Raw genomic sequence first — 27,880 nt, 5'->3', positions numbered from 1 at the left:
GGTTCATGGTGATTTAAAGCTTTATTGGCTTTCAATAATACAACAAACGGCAGTGTGGCTTTCATTTATAAAACAGTACTTTCAAATACAGTTCATTCTTACATTAGGTGTATTGTGTATTTGTTGGTTACTGTCGAATACGGCATTAAAATATATTCTTAAGATTTGTAATTCCAATACAGGTAAAGGGAAAGTATCGGGCCGTATTTATGAGAGCCTGAGAAGAGAGAGATTTTCTTTTTGTCAGGGTCAGTTGTGAATGTGTGCATTACCCAGGAATGAGACTGAAAATGATCTTCTGCTTTGCTGAATCTACGTCCCACATAGATTCAGTAAAACAACTGGTGGGTCAGCTAACTGCTTTCCCAGTGGCTTTTTTTTATTCAAAGACTCACTGAGCCAATCGTTGCAAACTTTGGACCAAAAACTGTTTCAGCCCAAGCGAGGGACAAGCCGACTCATGTTCAAGCTACGAGCATGGACGTTACGTGATGGCGCCATGAGGTTCTACTGTTCTTACAAAGTTCCACAGGAATCGACAGCAACGAATAGTAGGGAGGAACGAGCCAGAAATAAAAGCAAAGCAAGAAGTAAAACAAGCGCAGTCAAACCAAATAACATGAACCTATCTATCATTCATTCGCATTCTTTGTCATTTTTGAACATGGAAGAGATTCCTGTTCCTTGTTTCCTGTGCAAGTAACTAACTCGACAAATCATTCAGCTCACAAGTCTCAGGAAGCATCAGAGCAAAAAAGAGTCCATTTCACCGCTTCCTAGATTAGTCAGGAAACAGAAAAATATAGCAAAGGAAAAAGAAATAAACCAAAACCTACATCTAGATTACAGTTGTCGTGTGCTATCTGAATGAATGTACAGCATATGCATGCGGCTCTGACAGCTAAAAGAGCTTGGCCTTCTTTTTCTTGTCGTTGCGTTTCCACAGGGGAAGCCTGTCAAACTCCTGGATCTCCATTCCAAAGATGTCAAAGAACGTTTCAGGTGCTAAGTGGCGCTAGAATTGAGAACAAAGGTCGAGAAAACAAAGGGAGGGGGGGGGGGGGTAGGGGGGAAGGGGGGGGAGGGGGGGTGTCGTGGTTAGCATTGAAACCACAAAGGGGTCACTGCAAAAATGACAAGAAGCAATGGATACTGCACATTCCTTGCTACAGTAGTATTTGTGTAACATTGCATTTACACAAAGTAGACAAATCCAGTATCAATTGCGGTACAGTGGTGCGGAAAACTGATACCTCCAGTCTGGTTCTGTCCACATCCCTGGGCAGTTTAGCTCTCCCTCTACTGGTTATCATGAGCATTTCATAGGGATACACCTTCAGAAGGAGACACTCATCAGTGCACAGGTCAAAGCTGCAAACTCGAGTCATGCTGCAGAAAGTTTTCGGGAGGAAGAAATTTGGAAATTTGGAAGGTTTTTTGTTTTTTTGGTGGAATGCTTATTGGGACTGAGGGGGACACTGGGTGGGCAAACAGGTGTGTGAGAGGAGGCTGACTGGGAGTGTTTACTGGGTTGTTGGGGGGCGGGGGGAATGCATGGTGCTATGGTGTGTAGACGTTTTTGTCATTGTTTTTTGGATGTAGAGACGTGCAGTCAGGTAGCTTAAAGAAAAAGTATTATGATGCAAACTAAACAAGCAACTTTAGTCATGTTGATTATTCTCCGGAAAGCCAAAGTGACCCTACTTCTCTAAATATTCAATTCCATCCATACAAGACAAGCAAGATTTAACCTCTTAGCCTAACTGAAATGCTCATTAATAAGCAACTAGAAGTTCTTTGGGTGCGTCTGACCAACTCATATCCACACAGTAACTTACACTTGTTTATATACTGAGCAGTATATAGTGATATGAGTTGTTTTGAGATGACAGTCTTGGCGTTGGATTCGCAACTGTATGCTGCATACAGTATCCAGCCACTGTAGGTCAAAGCTATGTGCAGATGGAGCATGGGGAAGCCGGCATGCTAAGCGCCCGAGTGACTCGGCAGCTCCCGAAGCAGCATGCGCGACCAGGAGCCCAGCAGATATGAGTCTTAAAACATATGTCAGCTTTTGTATTTCTCCAAATACTGTCCCATAGTACAGTAGAAGAATGTCGTGTTTTACTTTGCTCTCGCTCCCTTTTCTGGATTGTGAATTGTTGTTGTATGGTTTATCCTCGACATGATTCAATGCACTAATGTCATATTTCAATTTGTGTCGTGATTATAAGTGTTTCATCAATACAAAAAGAAGGAGATACTTGCTTTTGGTTCCAACATATTAGGCATAGATACTCCCCTGTCCATCCTTGCAAGTGCTGCACGGCCATCCTTAATGTGCTAAAGAATAAAACATACACAAATGTAATATAGTGGAAGGGGACTGGGTCAATGGCATGAACATGTCCACTCATGACAGCGGGCATGACTGGATGAAGTCATTTGGATACTATTCAGGTACGGAAAAAGTATTCAAGATGTGCAGTCGGCACGGACATTTCTTCAATGTCTCGCAGATTTTCTATGAATTTCAAAATCATGTTTTCAAATGTGACATTCAGCTTGACACAAAACACTTGGAAACGACACACAAATAGAGATGGGGCTATGAATGTACATTGCCTATGCAGTACAGTGGCTCAGGGTCAAAGCCCCGTCCTGCTATTTTGGACAGCCGCGGCTCCCTAAATCACTGCACTGCATGTTAACTCGTCGACAGGAAATTCAACAGTGATGCAAGCATTGAGCAGGAGTGGGCGGTGTGCATTCGGGGCAAGGTGTCTCTTGCAACCCACCAGCAAGCATTACATGATGCAAGGTGAGGAACATGCCATGTGAGAAAAGCTGATGACAGACATACCTGAAACTCTGCAGGACAAAATGGGACAGAAAATGAGACTCACAGTTAATGGTTTTGCTGTCAAATCCCCCTGCCAGGCTACTAATCTACAACTCTGCTGTCCCTGACCACACATTTGTGAATCATTAAGCAAATACTTCAAATTGTATGTCCAGTTAAGCACACGTATGCAAGCCATTTCTCAATCCTAATGCTGAACAGCTCTGGTGAAATTAGGCAACAGATTTGTCTGGTAGCAGCTCTCACCTCTTCCTCCTCCGCACATGTCACTATAGCTGTTGTACTGGGTGAAATCTGTGGACTGGGGCTGCAGAAACACAGACAACATGGCATGACATTAACATATTGGATTTGTGCTGCCAAGTTAGGCCTTGAATTAGATTTAGTTTATCAACAGAATAAAGAACAATAGTCCTCTTGGCATTGGCGTAAAGATATTTGGTGTTTGGTGTGCTTGCTGGTTTTAAGGGACATATTGTGCTTTTTGTTATTTTACCTCATTGTTAAAGCGTAAGATAGTAGGAAGTGTGGAACATGGAAAAATGTTTTGAACCACCTGAAGGGTAAGAACAGAGTGGGCTTTCTAGAATGGGGTCAAAGAGACAGTGCCTAAAATCGACTGTTTTCACTCAGCATGATGTGTGGCAATTTATTTTTTGTACATGATAAAGTGCTGTGAAGATTTCTATACAGATCCCTAAATCAAATAAGAGCATTAGATTTGGAGCACAGTGGAATTATTCAATTACACATAAAGGTCCTGCATTTTAAACCACACAAAGTAAGAAAGCAGTTTAATTTACTCTGATTCCAGAAGTAAAATGTACTGTAAAAAAAAAAGGCTTCATGTATGAAAACACCCAAAATTGGAGATACAATTTTTTTCACCCAGTAGTTTGGGAAAACTTCATATCTCATATTTTGATGAGCTTGAAATGAAATAATGAATGTCACAGTGTCAAAAATGAAGATACAATACTTGTCATGTGGTACATAGAATTCTTGTTTTGTTTTGAATTCTTACCCGGTGAAGTCCGTTCCTTCCATATCCAGGCAGAGAGTTTGTTTTGGTCGGAGAAGTAGGATCTGAAAGATGAATGTTGTGTCGGTTAACAAAGGGAACAATGGGGATCTTTCATAGTGTCCATGGGTCATGACTGAAGAGTGTGACCCATGGAGTGGAGCTGATGTATCTACCTGTGTCACAGTTGGTTTGTTTGGGGTCGTATCTCTGAGCAGAGAGGCTGCGAGCATGACGATCCCTGATCTGGTCTTTCTCCATCTCCTCCTTCAGAATGAGCTTTCCCAAACCAGACTGAATCTACACACAGGCACACACAAGGTTCTTCTAACATATATACAAAGGTGGAAACAAGCAAAAGAGGAGGTCAAGGTTATCTGGCTGACCTTGCTCAGATGTTCTTCCTGGAGCTGCTTTTTTTTCAAGGCCTCTTCCTCATCCTCTTCTTTAGATCTTCTCCTCCCCTCTGCTCCTGCAGGTACCACACACAACCCATAAAAGATTAAATAACACACATACACATGCATGTCGGCGCACATATCTGTAACGATGCAAACACAAATTGTTCTGAAAGACACCATGCTGTACATGTACTGCAACCTGATGAAACACTTGATTGATGGTTTGAGTTTAAAGAAAGACAGAAGTTTATGCATGTTTCATTGCTGTGCCATCTAAAGTATCACAATAGAGCAGTGTACACACATACAGTACATATACACATATTATATGAGTGGAAGCTGGTTGGTAGAACGCAAATGTGAGACAGAGTTGACTAGACAGACGAACAGAGGGACTTGATTGGAATAACCGGCTACATTGACATGATGGATGTTTACATTAGCAGCCATCAGCAATCATGTCGTGACTTTATTGGACGTCTAATACACAGAACAATGCAAGACAGACAGACAATCGTTGGTTTGAAGTCAGTCTCAGTTATCTCTGTCCAAGTCATTTGTGGCACTACTGATACAGCGAGTGCACCCATTATGTGCAGGAAGTGAACATAAAAAAGGAAACTGTTGCTAATGCAAGCGAACAAAAGACGGCAGCAGAAGAAACCAAACATGTACATCAGGTTTGAACTGCGCAAGCAAAAATGAAAGACAAATAACAAAGACTGAGGGATAGCCTGTGCCGCAGTGAAAGCAGGGGTGCAGTAAAGCTTTTTTTGTTCAGCTGGAGGGAAGGAAGAGTCAGATTTGAGTTAGGTGTGGGTGTCTACTTTCTACACTAGGGGGTAGCAGTGCAAGCATGCCCATCAGGAGCCTACTGTACCTAATACAGCAAGAGAGTAGGGCCAATGGTCGCCCGCACTCCGTGAGCTGTTGTCCGGAGAAGGAGCATGGGCAGCAGGGAAGGTGGCGGATCTGATGATCTCATCAGCAGACTTGCTGTAAGGTGCTATGGCGGCTGTATCTAGGTTGGTAACCATGGGAACTGATCTATCAGTGTCTGGGTCACAGTCTCAACCACAGATAAACATTCCAGCATCATCTGATCAGGCTCAATAATGGTTCAGTCCTGAGTGGTCTTCAGTGTGATACAGTATATATGATGTCTACAGTGTCAAAACTGAACTAGCTCCTAAGATTTGGGTGCAGAGGGTGAGATTTAAGGTGGTTACACTTGTTTCAAGGATGAATCAAGGGACATAGGGTGATGTAGAATGCACCACCTGTGTTTAAAAACGGGATAAAAGTCTGAAAACCAGTTGACGTGCAATGCAAGCAGGTGATATTGCCTCACACCACTGCCATTTTTTTAAGGAGAAAGCTGGAATATAACATTAAATAAATGTCTTGATACAGTAAGACAGACAAAGTGCAGTGGAGGTCAAGCTGCAGGTCAGACAGAGGACGATCGGAGACAGACTTCAAACAGTGCTCAAACACTGATGCTGGGGGTGAATACATGGTTACATGGACACACAGTTTCAGTTGAGTAACAAAGGCATTCTCAGTAAAGAGCCCAGCTCAACATGAAGCAAAGACTCAAACTATACTACTCAGACTGACAGCTATGCTCTCTCCTATAAAGATGTTGTTATACATGAGAGGGAAAAGTACCGTGCTGTTTGTAGATGGGTGGCTTTCTGTAGATGTTGCTCCCCTGATCTGAAAACATTTAAACAGTCATTAGAGAGGGCATAGTGCAACGGTTATTACTGTCAAATGCATCAAAGTGAACTTTCTGGAATGTATGGAAGCATGTATGACATAAAAGTCCACAAATCATCTGTTTTTTCTTGGGAAACACTCTTGTGTCTACTGGTGGTCATCTGTGACAGTTCAAGAGGTAGAGGCGGGAGAGAAAAAGCAGACAGACAGACAGATAGACAGGTAGATAGATATACAAACACACGGTATCTATGTGAAGATAGATACATAAACAGATAGAAATAGTTCAATAGATCAGGGGCGAGCAGTGACAGGGTGCGCTCCAGCTCCTACCTGGGAGGTGGAAATGTTTAGGGGTCAGAGAGAGAGGCGGGGTGACCGGCCGGCTGTCGGGCCTGAGTGGGAGGGGGGAGCTCCGGCCACTTGGCGGGTCGGTGCCTCCAGTGAGAAGAATCAAGAACAGAACATAAGCAGGGACACTAGAGGGGGAACCACAGGTCTGACTGGTGCCAACACATAGGCACCAAACGGGACTGAAAGCCATTTAGACAGAATGGGAGACAGTCTGACTCGTCTTTGATCATTGCAGATAATGGAGCTGTATAGTACACAAGCAGGTACACAGTATGCTGGAGTTTGAAATAGAGAGATTCCACATTTGAGAGATGTGTATAATGAGATACTGTATAATGCTTGTTCATTTGTGGTATAATCCATTATAGAGGTGAATACCTGCCAGCAAGCACTTGTGCATTTATAAAGACAGAAACAAAAGACTGTTTTCCTAGAATTTAACAATGCAAAAAAAATCCAATATCCAACATTCAACTATCTGTCAGTTTGGTTTTTCGAAAGTGCATGCAAAACTGCAAAAAGTAAAAAATGCAAAGGCCTTTTGGCTGCTTCGGCAGAGGCAGTTAGTAAACTGACTGAGTGAAGAGGAGGGTTATGTGGCTGCATGATGCTTTTGAAGGAGGCTTTGACTATTCAGCAGACATCATGGGGCAGCTCACGTCTGCATCAAATGGGAAATGGTGATGGATCCAGAATGATATATGGAAAAGTTGTGCAAGGTGGCATCTAATGTGACAGAGGAGGTGAAGCGATGTCTTTGGGGGGCAGCAGAGAAGATTGGAGTGGGGCCCTTACCTTGGCTATGGGGGAGGAAGTGGTGTCTGAAAGGGGAGGTGGGGCGTGAGTCATTATTTCTGGAGCCCACACTGTTACTGCACAAGGAGGAGCAGAGCTTCTGCATGCCTGTAAGAGCCTCTGCGGGGAGATGGGTGGGGGGAACAAGGGGGGCAAAAACCCCAACGACCAGGCAGCAGAGGTGAGAGACGCGGGGAGGGGATAGAAGGTGAGTATGTGAGGACAAAGGAAGAAAGTAAGATATACAGGAATCAAGTGTGGGACAGAGGAACCAACCCAGACTGAGAGATACGGATTATTGGAAGAAACCATGAGTAAGAAGAAATACAAGAAAGAAGGATTACAACTGAAACAAAACAATACCTTTCAGAGGGAAAGGCAGGGAGTTAAGGAATTATATTGTTAAAGGTGCAAAAATTGACTTAAAGGTTGTTATAGTGCATCTCTAGAGCAAGCGAGCCTCTACCCAATTTGTCTTATTGTAATAACACTGGCCTAAAGACAACAATTTTCCAGCGCTGTTTCAGCAGCTATTGAATATAAATCAAAAATATTTGCGGTCCACTGAATCCGCATCAACTTATTAGTGGTTGTTGAATATTTGTAGTTCTATTTATTACTGTTACTACTCTATTACTTTACTGCAATTCCGGATCAGGACCAAATATCTATTGACAGTTTTGATATCTATCTATGGGATAAATATTCATGACTTTTTTTCCATCGTGACTGATGAAGAAATTGACAGAAATGTAACAAAAATATCTACAAAGTACATAACAGCCCCAAAGTCAATTTTGGTGAAGCTGTCCTTCAATATGAAAAATAAATCAGAGCAAGGGAGTCAAATGAGAAGCAAAGATGTGAATGATCCACCTTGTAAGTCATTTGCGAACACGTGAACATAGACACACACACGCACACACACAACTACATACACACATATACACTTCTGCCAAAATGGGCCGTGGTACTCACCCGGCCTGTGAAAATGCTGCGGCGACCGTGACAAAGTCGGGGTGTAACCGTGGCGATTATAAACAGGTGATCCTATGGAGCCCTGACTGGTGGAGCGTTGGAGGATACGTTCCCTCCTGTCACAAGAGCCCTGACACGCACATACAAACACCCCACAATTCTTTTTAAATTTTGATTTGTAGCCTGAATTTCTGTGAGTACATTTTCACTGCAAAAGCACAGTACACTGACAAAATAATACGCTCACCTCACTAGGAGGAGTAGGTGACATGTTTCTCGAGGACTGGAGAGAACAACACGATAGCAAATTATAACTTTGTATTGAGACATTTAGGGCAGGATAAATCGTATTATACAGTGTTAAACTGGTAAAAGTATGCAGCATTTGTAGATATGCACCTCTGTGATTGAAGGTCTTTTATCATCATCACTCCAGGGGGACGTACAGTATCTTACCTTGTCATCAGGCAAGGGGGAACGTTCCCTCCTGGCAGTGTGGAGCTGTGAGGGGCACAGAGGTTCAGTGCTGCATAATGAAAGCTTTTATTTTGAAAGGATTTATCACCGAAATCAAATATCATAAAGCCAGTAAAGACTCATTCACATTCATCTCTGTCTCCCCTACTGATGCATTAACTTAGCAGAACAGGGGAGACATTTGAGAAATATTGATGTGAATTTTCAGCACGAGCACAGCAGTGGCGTGCATGCAGGAAGAGAAGCATGCAGCCTTGTGTGTTTACCTCTCCCACACTCTCTCGTCTCTCCTCTCTCTCATCCAGGGAGGTGGTGTACATAGGTTCATAGGTAATAAGATCAGGACGCTCAATGTCATAAATGGCTTTGACTTTGGGAATGGCAGCTAGGTCTCTGTAATCAAGGATCTCATTGTCTACTTTTGCCTAGGGAGACAAATAAAGACAAACATGCACACACAAACAACAGATAAGGGAGATTACCACTGTACAAAACACACTTTTCCTAAACAAAGTGTGTCTGGTAAAAAGGGGTAAGAGCTATCGCTGTTTTGGATGGTAATTCCTGATTTAAAGCAGACTAAAGCAGTAAAGAGGAAGAGAAAGAACATCATAAGACACATTCAAAGATATGGATCTTACATAGATCGTGTGACCCGGTGAGCCAGGTATGCTTGAACCAGGTCTGGAACAAATACTCTCAGATGACGACCTTGTAGGCTGTGAAAAGGAAACATGGAGGCAGCCGTTAGTCAGATCAATGTCTCTACGACGGTCAATCTCCCATGATCCACAGCCCCCTGCTCTCTGAATACCACACTTGATCGAAACCTCTGGCTTTTACATGAGTGATGAGCTGGAATTACAAACCCCCGTGTTGACATTTCATGAATTCCATGGAGTAATTAGAAATGCTAATGCTAGGTCATTCATTTGCAAAACTGCAAAGTGAATGAAGTGAACAAAGCTTTTGTGCTGTGATTTTTGTGTTCTTAAGAACCTCATGCCTGATTATGGGAAATGAACAGTTTGGATGGCAGCAGCAGTCCTGAATGTAGAAAGAATTGCATGAGCTTTACACCTTTCTAATGGTAAAAGACAAAATAGTCACCTATAGCTAATCTGTGCGTGTGTGTGTCCAACTATGTGCAGAATTTGGTTTCATGCACATTTTAGCGTAAAAACATAGAATGTACAAGGCTCAATGGTTCTATTATGACACAGAAGGCACTGCAGGCTGTCTCCAGCAGATGGCAGCATACAGTGCACCGTGTGCTATGTATAAGTGGGAACACAGGGTGATGCCATCTCATAGCCAATAGCGAATACAGTACCTGCCTTTCTGTTTTTTGAAGGAATAAGAGGGACGGAGGCAATAGCTGTGGAGGAAGGGAGAGGGGGGTTCACAGGACATCACACATGGGTTGTGCCTCTGCAGACTTGACTCACAGCTCACACATATGCACATTTAATGCACATATACATGCAAAAGGGGCACACACAGGCACCATCACCCCAACAGGGGGAGTATTTACACAGATGTAGGGATGGTTAAAATGTGGAAAAGAGCCCCATGTCCATTCCCCTGTTACATATGTTGAAGTTTTATTTTATTTCCTCTCCAAACTTGGGCCGTGAACAGAGAAATGGCGTCGGGACAAAGTCAAAGGACAGTGCAGTGGGTGACGTGTGAATGCCTACCCGCTCCCTGTGTCTCTCCTCTGTTCTAGTGGTGTTCTTGCAGCCGGGATGCCAGACTGTTGACCCTACAGAGAAAGACATATACTATCTGGTTTATGTGTGTCAGTTAGTACATATGTATAAGTGGAAGGCTACAAAGGACTTTTACCCAAGGACTGCAGTTACAGTATATATACAGTAGAGGAACTGCTGTATTTCCATTTCTTTTCTAAGTATTTCTATATTTCCTTCATTATATATTAATAATTAAATGTACATTTTATTCAGCCACATTTACCTGGTGGCTGTAGTTAATAGTCCTTCAGCATGAGTTATTATAATTTGGATATTTGAATATATGTTCCAATTAAGTTAATAAACTTAATAAAAGCTTGAACATAGTAATCTATTTGAAATGAAGTGTTTCTTTTACATATTTAATTTTGGTATGAATAAATTCTGTGTATGATACTGGATATATATGTATATTCACATGCTTTCAACTAGAATAAGTAAATGTAAATATGCCACGAAAATGTCTGCAATTTCATATTTTCACATGTATTTCTGAGTGTCTGAACATACAAACTGTCAGACATTTTGTATTCAAATATTAGTATAATATCATATGTTAAAGTTAAAAATGTTTCACGGTTTTTGAGCACCAGACGAATTTCACAAGGCCGCCTCAACCCACAAGGGATGAAGTAATCCTTCAGTTTCAGTAAGAACATGAAAATAAAAGGAGATACGCAGAGGTGTGCTCACCTTGGAGATACATCTCTTCTCCTTCTGTGAACATCTGATTGCACCTGCTGCATCTGGCACAGCTGGGGTGATAATGCTTATCTCCTGCCTGCACAGCACACACACCAGGCATCAACAACACAGGGACAAGGAGAGCGATGAGCTGCGACTGCAGATCATAAACACAAAGCTGCACCTGCCCTCAGTTACTTCTCCTTCCTCTTTTTCGTCACACCGCATTTCAACACAACCTCTTCGACAATGCGAATATCAGATCCTTTGTACTGATAATCACTCTCTACTTACACTCCATGCTGCTGATCAAATGATGGCACTGGTCAGCTGTGAGTAAGCATGTCAATGCGTGTTTCTTGTAAGCTCAAAGCGTTTAACAAAGATCTCTGACAAAGTCTCTCAGTGTGAAATAAATTAATGTGTTTGAGACTAATTCACTTTCAGTCATTTTATCGCCTCCTGCCAAAATGTTAAGACTGTCGTACTTTGTTAATATTGAATATGAAAACCAGCATGACCGCTGTGCCATCAGGCCATTTGACACAGTCAAACTGCCTTCAAGTATGTGAGCGTTTCTCTTTGCACAAACCAGCACATCACTAACCCAGAAAATGAAAAGACGACTGAAGTACCTGAATTACACCTAAGCTGATAAGGCACTTTGCATGCAGAGAGACGTTATAAAGGCTGGGACTTTGACCAAGGGTGATAAATAACCAAATGAGACCTGCCTGCTGGATAAAACCCCTCAGTAGCTTTTCTACTTTAAATGGATTCACTTTGAGATATGGGTCTACAGGCTAATATTTGCATTTTACATTTTACTGTACCAAAAAATTGACAGAAGGACTTTAGCCAAAATGTCATGGCATCTCCCACTCAATAATCTGCAACCTCCCTCTCAGGAATAACTACAGAACATGGGCTGAAGTAACAAAATGATGAATTAAAGAAAAAGATGAATATTCTCATATCCTCTGTGGCCTTTAAATGGTTTCCAAGCAGGCCAGGTGGACCTTGATTTTGGACTGAGATGAGAAGGTTCACTATTGAGGCACAGATGGCAGTTATTCATGCATAAAACTTTCAACAAGAGCAATGACGTCTGCATTTAGTGCCTGAACTTTTCACCCCGACATTGAGGGTGTCTGCTGGCTCTGTTACGCTTTAGAGGCAATCCCCTGACATGGCTTGGGGTCTTTGATTCTGAAAGATCACCTTTATCCTATGATGACGCATTTCTGTCCTGATGAGGATGATTTCTTTCAGGATGTCAATGCCCCAAACATAGGACACAAGGGGTCACTGAATGGTTTGAAAGATGAGTGTGAGAATGATGTTAAGCATACGCAAATGGCATTTGCTGCATCCTGATCTCAGCCAAACCCAACGTTTAGGACCGACGTTGGATCGACGTGGTAGGCAGTGATCTCAGTCACCATAATCAAGGATCATAGAGTCATAGAGTTCCAGAGACTTGCACACATTTTCCTGTAATTTCACCTCTCTGTATGTAGTAAGACATTAAATAAACCTTTTCAATCATGCTTACAATCATCACAGCAGAACAAAGAAGCGAGATGTTGGTCACAGACAGAAGTGTTGGCATTGTTTTCCATAAATGAATCTGAGACGATGTGAACAACACTTATATAAGAATTTCATCATAGAATCTGAAGAAGAACAGCTGTATTTGTGCAAAGGCAAGTGCATTTGTAAGGATCAAGAACCTGGAGCTATGCTTAAAATGAAACATGTCCTGTGCTGTGCTAAAAGGACGATACCAGAGATTGTGAAACTACACTGTGCAGATCTGCATATAACATCCTGTTTCTGGGTAAAATGTATGTATAACACTATGATTGAAAATTTACACAATGCAAAAAATAACTTCAACTGAAAACATTTGGAATCGTAGCTAAAATGGTCTCCTGAATTCGTATTTCTTAAATGAACATGTACTAGGTAGTTCACCTAACTGTAATTTAACTGACTTTATGTTTGTTTAAGTATTTATTCACCTACAATTCTGAGAATGTTGAGCACAAACCTACCTCAGACAGGAGTCATAAAGATGCAATGATTACAGATGCCTATTAAAAATTCCATATCCTATAGCTGAGTGCACAGGGAGCCCAGGACTGGAAACGATTCCTGTAATGTATGCGTGTGTGTATGTGTGTGTGTCTGTGGCTTACCTCTAGCACCTTCCCTGTGATGAACTGCTGACACGCCTCACACTGGACTCCAAAATGGATCTGGTAATCCTTCTCACAGTAGGGGGCGCCATCCCTGGGAGGAAAAACCAAAAAAAGGCCAAACTAAACACCAGCAGCTGAACAGTAAAAACATCGAAGCATATAGAATTCTTATGCAAGGCCAGAATGTGAACAAATATCCGGTAATTGAAGTGGATATGACGTGCTTACTTGCTGATGTACTCCCCGGTCAGCACTTTGCTGCAGGCCTTACACTTAAAACAACCCAGATGCCACTGCCTGTCCAGCGCTAGCAGAGCTTGTCCATTCTTTATGTCACGGCCACATCCTGCACAGTCTGTAAAAGGAAAAGCAGCACCACTGAGCACAAGGTATGAAATACTGGATGAGCTTTGGTACTTGTTTCTTGCAGAAAGCACAACTTTCACTGGGCAAAAATGATTCATTGTAGAATTTCACAGGGTGTGTCATGTTGTCAGTTCTGACCCAGGACACTAGATGGTGATAGAGGTTAAAAAGAACATTCTGACAGCTGCCCCATTCTGTCATTGCATCTCTTCTACCACGGCTCGAAAAGCAGCAGCCATACTTTAAGCAGGATCCAAAGGCTGGAAAAGTGTAAGAGGTTGGCTTTTAAATGAAAAATCTTCATGTCATCGCTTCTTTAATGAATAGAGGATGAAAGCAACAGAAGCGCGCTGCAACCACAGGGGGATGAAAACTACGTACGGCATAACAAGGTTGAGATGATGACGTGAGGAGAATCAGCATGATTTATTTATAGGTGACCTTGTCTAAAAGCTCTTCAACCACCAATGGAGAGACCAGTTGGGGGAGAGAGAGAGAGAGAGAAAGAGAGAGAACAGGAACAGGAAGCGAGGAGGAGGAGGGAGAGTGAGAGCGGAGTTGGGAGCAGGAGGAGGAGGAGGAGGAGGAGGAGGAGGGGGGGCGGGGATCAGGAGCTGCATTTCCCCTGTTCCTGAGGAAAGAAAATGCATGGCCATGCATAATTTAGCGAGGTCTGTCTCCATGTTATTCATAAAGGAACATGGCTGCTCTGAAACAAGGACGAGTTTACAGGAATTGGCAGAGACAGAGCAGGGGGAGAACGCCGCTCCTTCATCAGTCTGCTTTAAGCTATAACTAGATTAATGATGTGTTCCCGACTGTACAGCATGACACAGCTACCATAATGTGAAACTGAGTCATGGGAGAATTGAGGAGGAGGACATGTCATGTTGACGTTCACGATTCCGTATTTGTTACAGATGTTGTTTTCTTGAGCAGCTTGCAATTGTTTGTTCAGTGTTGGATTCAATTCACACCAAACTGTGATTGCAAGGTGAAGTGAGTTTCTCCAAACTTTCCCAAGTCCTGTAATTAATCCTATTTTAATTTAATCCCCACTGAGGACGTCCCTGCTCTGAGCCAGAACTGCAGCTATGTGAATTTGAATGCCTTCCTGCAAATTTGACCAGTTGCGGTGAGTTTATCTGATGAGGACGATACTTACTGCTGGAGCCGAGGACGTCCTTGGGTCCTGGAGACATGGGCTCGACACAATACTGACACAGGCAGTCTTTCCCATTGAAGGTCACCCTGTCCCCAGCAGGGAACGGTCGTCTGCAAAAGAGTGACATGGACAATCAGTCAACAATGGCATGAGCTGTGGCCTGGTGGGAAGTGTTAGTACATGAGTCAGAGCGTGCAGGTTTTCTGATACCGATTGAGATGACAAATCTAGAGTGTGTGTCATTGTTAGGTTGAGGAGCAAGTAAGGGTTTAGCCCGGAATGTGTGTCACTCCCATCATTGTAAACGCAAGTAAAACACGGTCTAGATCAAAATGAGATTCAAACTGGGAAGCTTTTATCCAGTTTCCTTTTACACACTTCCATGGAATTATCACCGGCGTAAGGCAAGTGACGATCATCACATGAGCGTTTTTGCCCTTTCCTGATATTTATAGAGTCGGCCAAACCTGCAAACCACCCACCAGTGTGTAGGTTTGCACTGTATACTGGGAGATCTCCTTACCTACAGAGGAATACACTGCTGCCGGCTGGGGGCCGATGGCAAAAGATGTGTGTTTATGCATCTGTACGCACGACAAAACGCTTATATTGGTTGATTTGCGATTTAACAGTTCATGTGAAAGCCCTTTAGATCCTTTAGTTGTCCCTGTCTACCATCCTGCATGGATCCTCCCTACTCCCCTGCTAACCTAGAAATAGGATAACATGGGATGGATACTACACCCACTTGTGGACCTTTCAATTGATTCTTGCACTGGACATGATGATACTCTCTATTGGATATCTTCCTGTAGTCTGACATCTTTGTTTTTGTTATTTTATAATGTGCCTGCTACCCCACCTATGGCACATCCTTTAACACAATAGGGTTTTCCATGTATTCCCACTACCCGATGCCGGCCTGTAAAGCCTTTGAGACTCTCTACGTGCCAGCTACGGCCATAAACTTGACCTGACCGGATGTTTAGATGTCTTACTTGCAGATGGTGCAGACGAAGCAGGCAGGGTGGTAGGTCTTGCCCAGGGCGGTGACCACTTCTCCCTCGACAAAGTCCCCGCAGCCGTTGCAGCGTGTGCCGTGCATGCGTTGGTAGTCCAGCGTGCACAGATACTCCCCATTCTTCATGAAGAAGCCCCCCTGGGCGAGGTCACAGCCACACGCTACACAGGACACACACATTGACACTCTGTTAAATCAGGTCGTTTTGCGCTCTTGTGTCCATATAACACACAAAGCAGCCAACCGTTGAGCCACCCATTCCTCCACACATCAGCAAATTTGTTAAGTGTGTGTGTGTGTGTGAGAGAGTCAGAGAGGTTCACTGAATGCATGAAATGGAGGAAAAGAGGTGAAAAAATGTCTTTCAACGGCTCTGTTTGTGATGATGTGAAGCTCACTGAGTAAATGGGGACAATCCTTTCATCAGCAAAATTCACAGTCACGACAACAACACTGAACCTCCTTCTAAAAAAGACTCTATTGAGGGCTTGGATCAATTAATCAGCACGTCTACTACAAGGTCATTTCATTGTCAGCGTTAAGGTAGATTGTACAATGCAAACGCAGCCTTGCCCAGGAAACAGCCTTGATCTGTTGCTGCAGATAGCTGGACTGAAATACTCCAGCACACATCAAGCTTCCTTCCATTCAAATGTAACCTCGTCCACTAACACTGAAGAGTGACAAGGGCACAAACACAAATTAATGGGAACAACAGAGCGCCTGGGTTATTTCAGGTTAGTGTGACGTCAGATTTACCCGTTAAATTCAACAAGAGCAGCTTTTATATATATATTTATAGCGGGGAGAAGCTGCTGGAGGAAGAAGGAGGTCTTTCATATTTCAGATGCTGAGTCAGGAACTGCACCAACCCATCCATCCTCTACACCTGCTTATCCTGTGCAGGGTCACGGTGGGCTGGAAACACCCACTAAGCCAGTGTGTTATTAACCAAGCCTGCACAACTCTGACACACTCAGAAACTAATGCTTTAAATGTGGCCTTGCGGATACATTTCCAGCCCTCAGCAGCCCAGATGTCTGGCATGTGGTTGCTAATTTCCACGTTTTAAGATAGAAAAATGTGTAGCAAACTGTTCTTGGGCTTGTATCTGAAGGGTTCATCCATTAACAGAAAGGATTGTTGTACTGCAAAAAGATACAGGCCAGGGTCTTTCTGTGGAGAATGTTTTATTGTATCTGCTTTGCTGGGCCTCAGAACAAAATGTCCACGATTGTAAAGTACACAGTCAAAATGCTTTTCACTGCTTGCTGGTGGTTTCAGGCTGATGACCGATTGAAAAATCCACGACCACATATAATTATTTGCTCACTTATTGAAAAAAAGTAATTATACTTAGCCACGGATTTTTCAATAATTTCAGTGATTACCAAACTGTGGCATGTGTGTTTACCCCCAATGACACTTATACCACACAACAACAAAAACACAGCCTGTGATGCGATTGATGCGATGCGAAACACAGCCTATGATGCGATTTGTAATAGCCTACATTGCTGTTTGACATCATCCTGTAAAAACTGTATTTACCCTATGAGATCATCCCAATTTCAATCTACTTGTATTCTGCCTCAGGGTCTACGTATTAAGTTTAACAATAACAATAGTATTAATAATACAACCTTCCCTCTTTCTCTCTATCTCTCTCTCTCCTCTTCCACCTCTTTCTGTATAACATCTGTGACACCAATCTTTGCAACCTTCCACTGGTACTTGAATTTATCACGTCTATAAGGAATATTGTTATCATTCTTTGACAGTATTCAGTCATAAGTCACATATGCATTGTATATTTATTTACATGTACCCTGGTGAGAGCTTTTTGGAAATGCCAAAAGCAGAGAGGGAAAATATTTTGATGTTTGTGTGAGATCTCCTCCCCTAATCAATCTTATGCAATGAGCATCTAAATCCTGGGGATGAATGAGAATGAGCGAGGGAGAGACTGTGATTTAATTGCATTAGAGCTCAGGGATGATGAGATTATCGTGTAATCTAACTGAGCTGAGAGAAAACCAGCAGTGCGGGAAGATTTAGAGGCCTGAGACTGTGCTGTCCCACCAGCCCAGCTTCTGAACACATGCTATAGCTGTTGCATAAGGTGCCTTTCTAAAACACTCACTATGTGCATATCAAGCAATGAGGCTCCTGAATACTTTAAAAAAAAAAAAGTGTCAACAAGGCTGGGGTACACATCGTAGAGGAATGTGTAGAGGTGTAGACAGAGTCACAGCCAGAGGGAGAAATCGATCTGGAGCCTGACAAGATTTATTTTTTTTCCCCCTGAAAGTTCTGCTTTGTGTGGAATGTACCAGGAGTTTAAAACATGCATGGAGGGAAAGGTGCACATCTGTCAATAACATAGAGTAGAACAGCAGCACAAATACATGAAGAATCAATGAAAAACTTAATGAAATATTAAAGTCCAATCAAGCAATTAAATAAGTTTAGTTTATATAAAAAATCCATCAGGGTGATGTCACTGGGATTATGCAGTGGGAATAAAACATCATTTTTAAGTTTTTACTAGTTTATAAGGATGACGTTATTGTAGTTTTGAAGTTTTAGTAAATCAGCTTTTCACATTTTGAGCAGGGGTGAATGTTTGTCATTTGGATATTCAAGCTGTCAATGTGTATCGTCATTGGCAACTACAACAGACACACACTTTATAGTCTCTATCCACTTGCAAAGCACAGAATTAGAAACTAATCTCAGTGTTTGCTTGTGTTATTCTGGGCCCTTGGTGAGCTACACTAACTATGTTACAGCGCTCCAGTCACAGATTAACTATAAAGGTTTCAGCCGGGCAGGTTCAGCCTGTGAGAGTGAGACTGCTTGGCTGGCCGTGGGCTGGCTGGCTAAATCCTTATCACGCCACAATGTCAGACATCCATCATCATAAAACTAAACTCAGATGGATTTGCACCGTCAACCAGTTTAGTCTGCTCAAACGGTCTCACAGGAGTCTGGATCCTACTTTAATTGAGGTATGTGGGTCTAAGCAGTGAAGATGAGTCACGTCACATGTATCAGTCATTTTACCAGCACACAGAGGGTGGATGGAAAGGACATGGTGGTTATTCTGCTGCTCCCATCCAACCTCATGGGATAAGATGCAGATTGTTCCAGTGTTGGAAAAATAATCAAGAAAAGTAGGAGTATGGAATATATCAGATTACTACTACCTAATACCTAAGTGCTCTTATTCTCCATCACACTACAGTTTATATGGAAAATTCGTATTTACAGACCACGGCTGCTGTTTATTAGGCTGTATGTACTCGCTGATATCAAGTAAATGTCCTATTATTGTGACAAAGCTGAATAAACTATGAATAATAAAATGTCACACTTAAGATGGAAATTTTCACAACTCCCACATTCCTTTTCAGAAAACAAAACAACCCATCAAATCTGTCTGAAGACTCACGTCATCATCTGAGGAGAGATCTTTTTTTATGTGTTTGAAAAAAGGCACTTGTTTTACTAACATAGGTCACCTGGTTACTCTGGCAGGCAAATGTCTCCTGAAATGATAAAATGTCCAGTCGCCAACCTCATTAGAGTGCGCACCTATGACAAGCCAAGAGGACATTTGTCTTATTATGTACCGCTGAAAGAAAAAGACCATATAATAATGATTCTTAATTGCTTTATTTGAAGTATTATATTATATAAATTAATCTTGATCAGGACTAAATTACACAAAAAAATTCCTGGGTCTGTGCCCAAATCCAGATCTGGAACAAAATTTAGGGATTTATTAAAAATGAGTTAGGAATGTTTTAAATTAATCCAGCCAAAAGACTGGGTTGGAAACACAAAATCAAAAGCATAGGAATAAGGAAGCTAATCTATTGGTTCAAAGGCCCGTTTTCCTCCAGCGTCAGCATGGTACTGTACCTTTACAGGTGAAGCACTTCAGGTGGAAGTGCTTGTTCTGCACCCGCAGCACCTCCCCCTTACACGGCTCTCCACATTTGTAGCACTGAATCAGGGGTTTCTCTGTGGAGTGGTGATGTGTGTCCTGCGCATGAGCCACTGCAAGAGAGGAGAGGTGAGCGTTACTACTCGACGACAGAGTCGATGAGTCATCACAGAGGCTGCACGGGCCGGTGCGTGCAGTTTTGGTGTGTGTGCAGGGTTCAGGTTTTTATTTTTGCGGACGCCTGACGTCGTTCTCTGCACCTGAAACTGCAACATCACACGAACGCCAGAGATGAGGCCAACTGCTCTGAGCCAATCAGGATGAAGAAAACAAGCAGGGCAAGCACAATGCAACATTTTCAGAGAACCACAAATTATACACTGGCTGTCTCAGTCTGTGGAGCATAGAGTGAAGATATGGAGGGGGATAGGCTTTGGTAAATGGCAGTCAGAGCCTGTTGATCAGAAGTGTTTTGTAGTGGAGAAAGGAATACTAGTGTTACTTTAATGTCTATTAGTAAACGTGTATTATGGATACGTCTTGTGCTATTATGACGGTAACGCTACGTAAAATCATTTTCCTTTGTGGGGTGACATCATCCATGTTGTGGCACCAGAAAGTTACAATAGGATCAATATGTCCAATCAATAGGAAAACTATCCTCTGTGGCAATGGGGAACATATTTGTATCAAGGATTTATAATTTCATGCAGAGTAGCTCTAAGAGGCTTCTACCTTTGCACTGTTGAAGAAATAGTACAGCTAAGTGTTCCAAAGGTTCCATCCAAAGGTCTGCAGACCCACTAAGTGAGTGCCAAATATGGCCAAAATGCTCCAAAAGAAAAATGCTGTGTTACGTCCAAAAAATGTTGACCTAGTTTGGCCGTAAATTTCCCAAATAGCATGCCTTTTTTGTAGAAATCCGGAATGTCATTTCAGCAATTTGACAACATATTTTGTGTGTATGTATAAGAAGAAGAAACTGTATTGGGTCTAATCACACATGCGAACACCTGACCATGCAAATGTATGTATGTATGTATGTAGGTATGGGTGTGTGTGTGTGTGTGTGTGTGTGTGTGTGTGTGTGTGTGTGTGTGTGTGTGTGTGTGTGTGTGTGTGTGTGTGTGTGTATGCGTGTGTGTGTGTGTGTGTGTGTGTGTGTGTGTGTGTGTGTGTGTGTATGTATGTATGTATGTATGTTTGTATGTATGTATGTATGTATGTATGTTTGTATGTATGTATGTATGTATGTATGTATGTATGTATGTATGTATGTGTAATATATGCACACTATATGTGTCCAGTGTCCTGAAAGAGAACTGTGCCAATATCTGCTAGATCACATCCCACAGCTGCAAATAATATAACTTAAACCCTCAGTTCACTTCTCTTGAGGTTGTATTACATTTTTCTTATTAGAAATCTAATTAAACCGTTTTCTTTTTTTTAACCAATTCGCAAATTAAATCAGCAATATCAAGAGAGGTCAAGGAAGTATGAAGAGTGTAACTGTGTAGATATCTAGGTGTGTGTATGGTGACACAGTACCACACACAGCTCTACATCAAGCAAATCATATCAGATAATAGATCTATTGTATATACAGTATATTTAGTAATTAAATGTAGAAAATGTTTTGATTTCCTTATATAGAATGGAACCACCTAACACTACAGAAGCTATGATCAGCTTGTGTGACCTATATGATCAATATCTCATATATTATTTACAATCGTGATATGTCAGCCAGTAAAAGGTTGACACAGGCAGACATTACTGTAATTCAGCATTGCTGTACGGAACATAAGCACTGCTGCAGTGCTGCACTGCACACATCTTATCTGCTCTGAAAGCAGCAGATTATTTCACATTTAGGAATATCAACAAGAATGGAAATTGTAGCTTTTCCTCTTTCCCTCTGTTCTTCAAACACACACACATGCAGATAACACACAAGAAAGGATCTTTGCTCTTCTCTTTCTGTACTGCAATGGACCATCAGTCTGCACGGCTAAAATAAGACACCAAAGGTACAGAAATAGCTTCATGACCAATCGATGGTCTACAAAAGCAAAGAGATCACACTGGATTATTGATGACTACCTCTATTCTAGCTCGGCAGCTTCAGTGGCTTTTCCCGTTAACATGGAGAAACGGTGTAATTGAGGACTCAAGTGAAATGAAATATCACGTCGTAGAAAGACTTCTTAGTTACCCGGCAAACTTATATGTTCCGTCTTGTGCAAAGCTCAGCCCAGAATATCGACCTAACAATCCTTCCGTATTCATGAATGTTGGACTGGAGAGGGTGAGAACATGGAAGGAAGAAGGGTGGGCTACCAAGAGAGGGAGGAGAGGAAGATATGGGGTACGAGGGGTAGCGGTGATGCTGGTGGTGGATGTGTCTCCACGGTGTCTAACGTGATTCCGCTCAGCAGGAATGAGTCATCTCTGAGTGAACCAGACTGGAGTGACAGAGAGCTGAGGCTCAGCAGCTCTGTGTGTGTGTGACATTGCGCCTCCACAGAAAAACACAGGCCATCTGGGTAAGTCAGCACGCCGCAAAAAATATCATTTGAAAGTCACTTGAAGCCTCACACACACTCTCAATAGTCTTAGTCTAACTACGATTCAACAAATCCTCCAGTGAAGCAACAACATCAACCGCAGCAGTTCATACACGTCTCCTGCGCAGGTTTGCTCATTTCAGCAATCAATAAAATGAACAAGCGTTGACGTTGGACATGATTTCAGTTAATGATAAAGCTTTCTCGCAGCAGACGTTCGATCGATCGAACGCAAATATATCTTATATCAATATCTACAGTCAGTTCAGCAGTGCCAGTGACAGGACTCACGTATTCAACATGCTGACTCACTGCCACAGCTTACTGAACATCTTGGTCCTCTCATCTTTTGGAGTCTTTAATATGCAGAGTACATGCTCTTCCTTTGCATAAATTTTATATGCCGGGAGTCGAACCATGAACCCTCTAATCCCAGGCCTGGCAAAGTACCAAGTCAGCCAAGTACACATGCCAAACAAGCTGGTTAGCTGGATACTGAATGCCAACATTTGTCTTGTTTTCCTTCTGAGAATAAAAATCATAACATTCTCATTTGCAGTGGGATTTGAAATCAATCAGTGTGATAAGCCATGTTTCTTACTAGTTGGGCTGCATCACATTGGGGATGTGTACTGTAGGGGTCAAATATGCATTTATGACCAATGTGTACTTAAGTGACAGACAGAACTTGGTCACACACACACACACACACACACACACACACACACACACACACACACACACACACACACACACACACACACACACACACACACTGAATAAATGTGTCTGCTGCTTCCATTTAGACTATTGGTCACACCTGTGCAGACGAGCTTCATCTAGAAAGTTTGGAGATATTCCAGACTTTGTTCTTGGGTTACAAATCACTAAACTTCCAACTTTTACTTCTGAGCAACAACAGATGTTTTGAAGCATATGTTCTCCACGAAAACAATCTATTTGGGGTGTTTTGATGTAGATTTTACTTCTATCCTGAAAAGTCAAATCTTGAAACGCAGTGTATAAATAGTCGTGTTGACAGCGGAGACAGCCCAGCGTGGAAAAATCAACACAGCGGCGACGTCATGACAGGTTGAGAAAAATCCATGACAGATGTTCAAATCTGGTGCACAGAGGACTGAAAAACTGTGGTTTGGATAGGAATCTGTGTTTTTCCATCTCAGCTCCACCTCTGTCAGTGTAAAGTTCTACGTTTGCCTTAGACGCAGGCTGCAGAGGGACGACGCAACGGCAAGTTCAGACTGCTGAAAGGATTCAGAATGAAACATTTATAGGTTGCTGTTTGGACTTAAAATCCATTAGTGAGAGCTTATGACTATGTGGGCAAATGCATAACTTCAAACAATGTTTACTTAAAGGAACACGGATTCCAAATGAATCCATTAGCGGCGTCTTAAGGGGTTAGTCTGGCAAAATGGTGCTCGATTCTCTCAAAAGTATATTATATAACAGCATAAATAAGTAACATGAACATGGAAGACATGCAGCACGACCTCTTGCTGTGGATTATACAGTAACACAATTTTCACACTGGTGCACACGTTTGTCAGTCTGGATGTGTCGGCTGTGCTGACAGGGTGATCTGTCCTGACCTCATCACCAGGGGATAAACTGACTGATATGAGTGCTAACAGACAATACACACACACACACACCATCGCCGTGCTGAAGGAACAATAAACCGTGGAGCATCTCAAGGCCTGGTGCGGGGCTTCTCTCCACCCCTTATGTCCCACCCACCCCCCACCCATTTATGTGAAGGCTATGTAGCTGCGTTGGCAATAATAAAGGCTGCAGATGATTCGGGGGTGGGTGGGGGACTGTAGAAGGCCGGTTTGAATCCCCTGGGGACAGATTTTCACGTAACATGTGCCCCCGTCCTAAATGACAATAGAGTGGCCTATTGACAGACAGGGCCTGGATTCGCTGCGGAGGCTCACTTCCTCAGATTTTGTTGTTTTCATTTCCGACCGAGAGCCCTCAGGAATGTAAAAGAAGAGTAGCAGGGGTTAAAAAAGCACGAGGAAGAGGGCCAAATTCAATTAAACAACAGACGAGAGATGAGAAACTCTTATAAAATATTCCCTTGCACTGTTTGGTGCTGTTACAGTCCCAGACTGACAGCTAGCAGTCCCTGAGGAGTATAGAGAGAGGTAGAGAGAGAGAGAGAGAGAGAGAGAGAGAGAGAGAGAGAGAGGGAGAGAGAGGGGGGGGGGGGCAGTGATCTCCTCTCCTGCTGGTCCTCCCTATAGCTCAGGCCCCAGATGTGTCCCTTTCAATTCCCCTAAAACGCACACATACACTCCCTTTTTACTCCAATATCCAACCGACAGAAGCTCTTCTGGGATGGCATATTCTGGCCCACAATAGTGAATATCAAAAGGCTTTGATGCACACAAATATGACCACCATGAAACCCCAACGCGTGATCAAGCGACTGTGTATGCGTGTGTATGCGTGTGTGTGCGTGTGTGTGTCTGTGTGTCTGTGTGTGTGTGTGTGTGTGCTCACATTTGGGGAGGGCGTGGGGAGCTCTTCATCATCCAGACATAACAAGAAGCCCTTAACCCTCCCCAGCATGAATATGTATGGATCTATTCACCGACACCCCACCCCTCCGACGCGCCACCAGCGTCCCAAACAAAGCACTTCAAACACGGGCACAAATTGTGGGGGGGACCCTATCTGCCTCCACCAGGCCCCCCAACCTTGAATAACTAATCCTTGGGGACCTGTGCTGAGAAATAATGATCAGCTCTAAACGCTTGAATGCTACATCTCAGGGCCCTTATTGTTGTCCTCCACCGTGCAGAGCGGCCACTTCATAACAGAACCCTCATAAACACCAGGAGAGACTTTCACTCCGGCCACTTATCTGGCAGAAAACAATGGCGGCTTCATGAACTGCAGAAGCCATTGTGTTGGTATAAGTGGAGCCAATGAAGGCATTGGCTCTTGGCCTCTGAATGACAGCCCATTACAGACCCGGTGAGTCTGGACCCACACTCCTGTGTCATATTTCCTGACATAATCGAACCGATTGATGCAAGACAGGGAGGATGTTTGTTTGCTGGCACAATATATGGATAAGTTCTGTGTTTCTTTCATGGCGTGGAGGGATTCTCCCCTTGCTCGTGTTGTTTTAAGCTGTGTGCTTAAGGTCGCTGACTGCCTCTTTCACCGGCTGACCACTTATCTCATCTGTATATTCTGGTCCTGTGTGCCAGCTGTACAAACAGTGTACATCTATGAGTGTGTGTGTGTGTGAGAGAGAGAGAGAGAGAGAGAGAGAGAGAGAGAGAGAGAGAGAGAGAGAGAGAGAGAGAGAGAGAGAGAGAGAGAGAGAGAGACTGTGCTGCACTGGGTGTCTGTGAAAGGGTTTAACTCCTCTTTCAGGGGGCAGACAGACACCGGCAAGCTCCAAAGATGAGGCACCACTGCAGTTGTCTGCAGCACTCTGCGAAAATCAGGCAGGCAGGCAGGCAAGCAGAGGCACATGATAGCACATGAAGACGGTCCTCATTCGGAAAACAGGGAGTTGCAGCAGGGAGTGTCTTTGAGGTTGAGACATACATGATGATACTATGACAAATGTCTGATTTCACAGGCCATTGTCAGCACTAACGCAATTGACACAGAGAATGGGACAGAGTGCACAAAACTCTGACCAAGGTAGAATAGATCGAGTTGTCTTTAGTACACGTGGCCCCAATACATCACAAACTACACCAAGGGTTAGCAGGCTTAAAAATAGGACACCTGCCTGCGAGCGGACAAAACGCCAACGCTGCTACCCTTTGATTATGATTCATCATTTTGAGCAAACAGAATCTTGACGACACCAAGCCCACCTGGCCTCAGACAGGTTGCATGATCATATCTCCAGGGGATACGCCACGAAAAAAAGCTTAGGTCGCATCCTTTCTCTGGTACATGGCAGATACGCTCCCCACACCCTGCTGTTTAGAGGCGCGACAAACGAGATGACACTTAATGTGGTTAAGGAACACAAAACGTAAGTCTGTGGAGGACGAGCGTGTGGCAGCAGGAGGTTATGAGTGTTCTGCCAGCTGCGGACTCAGTGGCACAGACCTTCTTTTGTGGCCCAATAAAACCAACCTAAAGAGCTGGACGAAGCCTCCTGAAACCTGCAAGCTGTCCCAAACACACACAAAAACATACATATTCATGTCTGACAGAAGGATTCACAAAAAACATCCCATGCCTACACACACACTGTATCTAGTATTTAGATACAGTGTGAAGGCATTGCTAACTACTTGTGACCAACACCACAGAGGGTCTTCTTGTATACCGGTGATGACTTACTTAATGTGATGAATTACTGTAAATGGTGATGTAATAGATTTCTTATTCAGTTACAGCAGTGACCTTATTGTTGATACTGCCAACTTACGAACACATTTTGCCCAATAATTGTTTACATACATTTATTCTTAATTGTACACAGTGGGGAAGTCAAAAGGTTAAGCACTATTTGTCATTACTTGTGTTTCAATAGCTTTTCCTGTTGAGGAACTCTGTGTCCATGTTGCTTCTTGCTGTGAGTCATACAGCAAAACAGTGGTCAAGCTCGCAACTGGACGTCACGGTAGATTGACAGGAATGTTCATTTTGACGGAAAAATACCCACCGCCTTTGCATAACTTAACCCACACAGCCGCTGTTCAATTATGGTTCCAAACAAATCATATGTCTCTTATACAGGACACTATGAATGAGGCCACGGCTGACAACAATGGAGTGTACCTTTTAGATGGTCGCCATGGCAACGGCTGCAGACAGAGCAAGAGAGAGCGAGAGAGGGAGCGGGAGAAAGAGAGACATACAACAGGGTATACGTCCATGGCTCTGCGCAGTGTGGATCCCTCCACTCCTGCTCTGCTTCACCTACATGCCAGTTGCAGGTTTTAGTAACATTTGCATCCAACCTTCATTAGTTTTCATGTATAGGTCCTATAGATCGATACAGATGCTTTGTTCCAACTGTGCACTTGCATAAAGCCTGATGCTGCCACAGACTCCAGCCACAGAAGCAAAGGGTGTACCGAGAATTCATCAGGAAAGAATGTGTGTGAATGACAAAAATGTGCAGTTTGTCATGTCACACACACCCCAAAATCTTAAGCAATCAAACCAGCGGGAAATCAGTCCAACTACAACCGATTCAACCACAAGGACAAAGCAGTGTTAATCTCTAACGGCACAGTCAACACATCAGGCAAGATGTATATCGCACACACATGCACACACCCACTGCCACCCCAGCTGTCAGAATACCTTTTTCCTTGACCATGACCATTGGAATCCAGATACATCTAACCGGAAAAGGCTCTGGGTATCGATCAGCGGTATCCTTGTTTTAGTGAGGACAGAGAGCTAAATGAGAGCTCAGAGGGGAGAGAGAGAGAGGGAGGAGGGAGGGAGGGAGAGAGAGAGAGATGTAGGCGCTATAAGCTCTCCTCCCCAAAAAGCCTTGCTACAGTGTGGGGTATGCCTCCCGACTGCCTG

The 27,880-nt window shown here is 43.1% G+C and overlaps 1 protein-coding gene across 1 annotated transcript; it reads right to left on the bottom strand.

Moving 5' to 3' along the window:
• Positions 1-12: 12 nt before the first annotated feature.
• ablim1a (actin binding LIM protein 1a) lies at positions 13-27,837 on the bottom strand. The gene is made up of 25 exons (XM_076166340.1): positions 27,650-27,837; positions 19,733-19,870; positions 15,783-15,966; positions 14,785-14,894; positions 13,482-13,608; positions 13,251-13,344; positions 11,059-11,146; positions 10,312-10,376; positions 9,253-9,330; positions 8,878-9,036; positions 8,591-8,635; positions 8,382-8,417; positions 8,135-8,264; positions 7,157-7,276; positions 6,341-6,445; positions 5,957-6,004; positions 5,166-5,306; positions 4,271-4,356; positions 4,061-4,184; positions 3,888-3,949; positions 3,110-3,170; positions 2,864-2,871; positions 2,269-2,343; positions 1,254-1,334; positions 13-1,015 (listed from the first exon to the last, which is right to left on the bottom strand). The coding sequence occupies exons 1-25, from the start codon at positions 27,669-27,671 to the stop codon at positions 902-904; spliced, it is 2,301 nt and encodes a 766-aa protein (XP_076022455.1). The 5' UTR covers positions 27,672-27,837; the 3' UTR covers positions 13-901.
• Between the last annotated feature and the right edge of the window lie 43 nt (positions 27,838-27,880).

This window comes from Genypterus blacodes, unplaced genomic scaffold, assembly GCF_046128005.1.
Source record: "Genypterus blacodes isolate CSIRO-AG114 ecotype Tasmania unplaced genomic scaffold, CSIRO-AGI_Gbla_v1 ptg000012l_1, whole genome shotgun sequence".
NCBI classification, from domain to species: domain Eukaryota; kingdom Metazoa; phylum Chordata; class Actinopteri; order Ophidiiformes; family Ophidiidae; genus Genypterus; species Genypterus blacodes.
The sequence above is the reverse complement of the archived record's forward strand: the minus strand, read 5'-3'. Positions and strand labels throughout refer to the sequence as shown.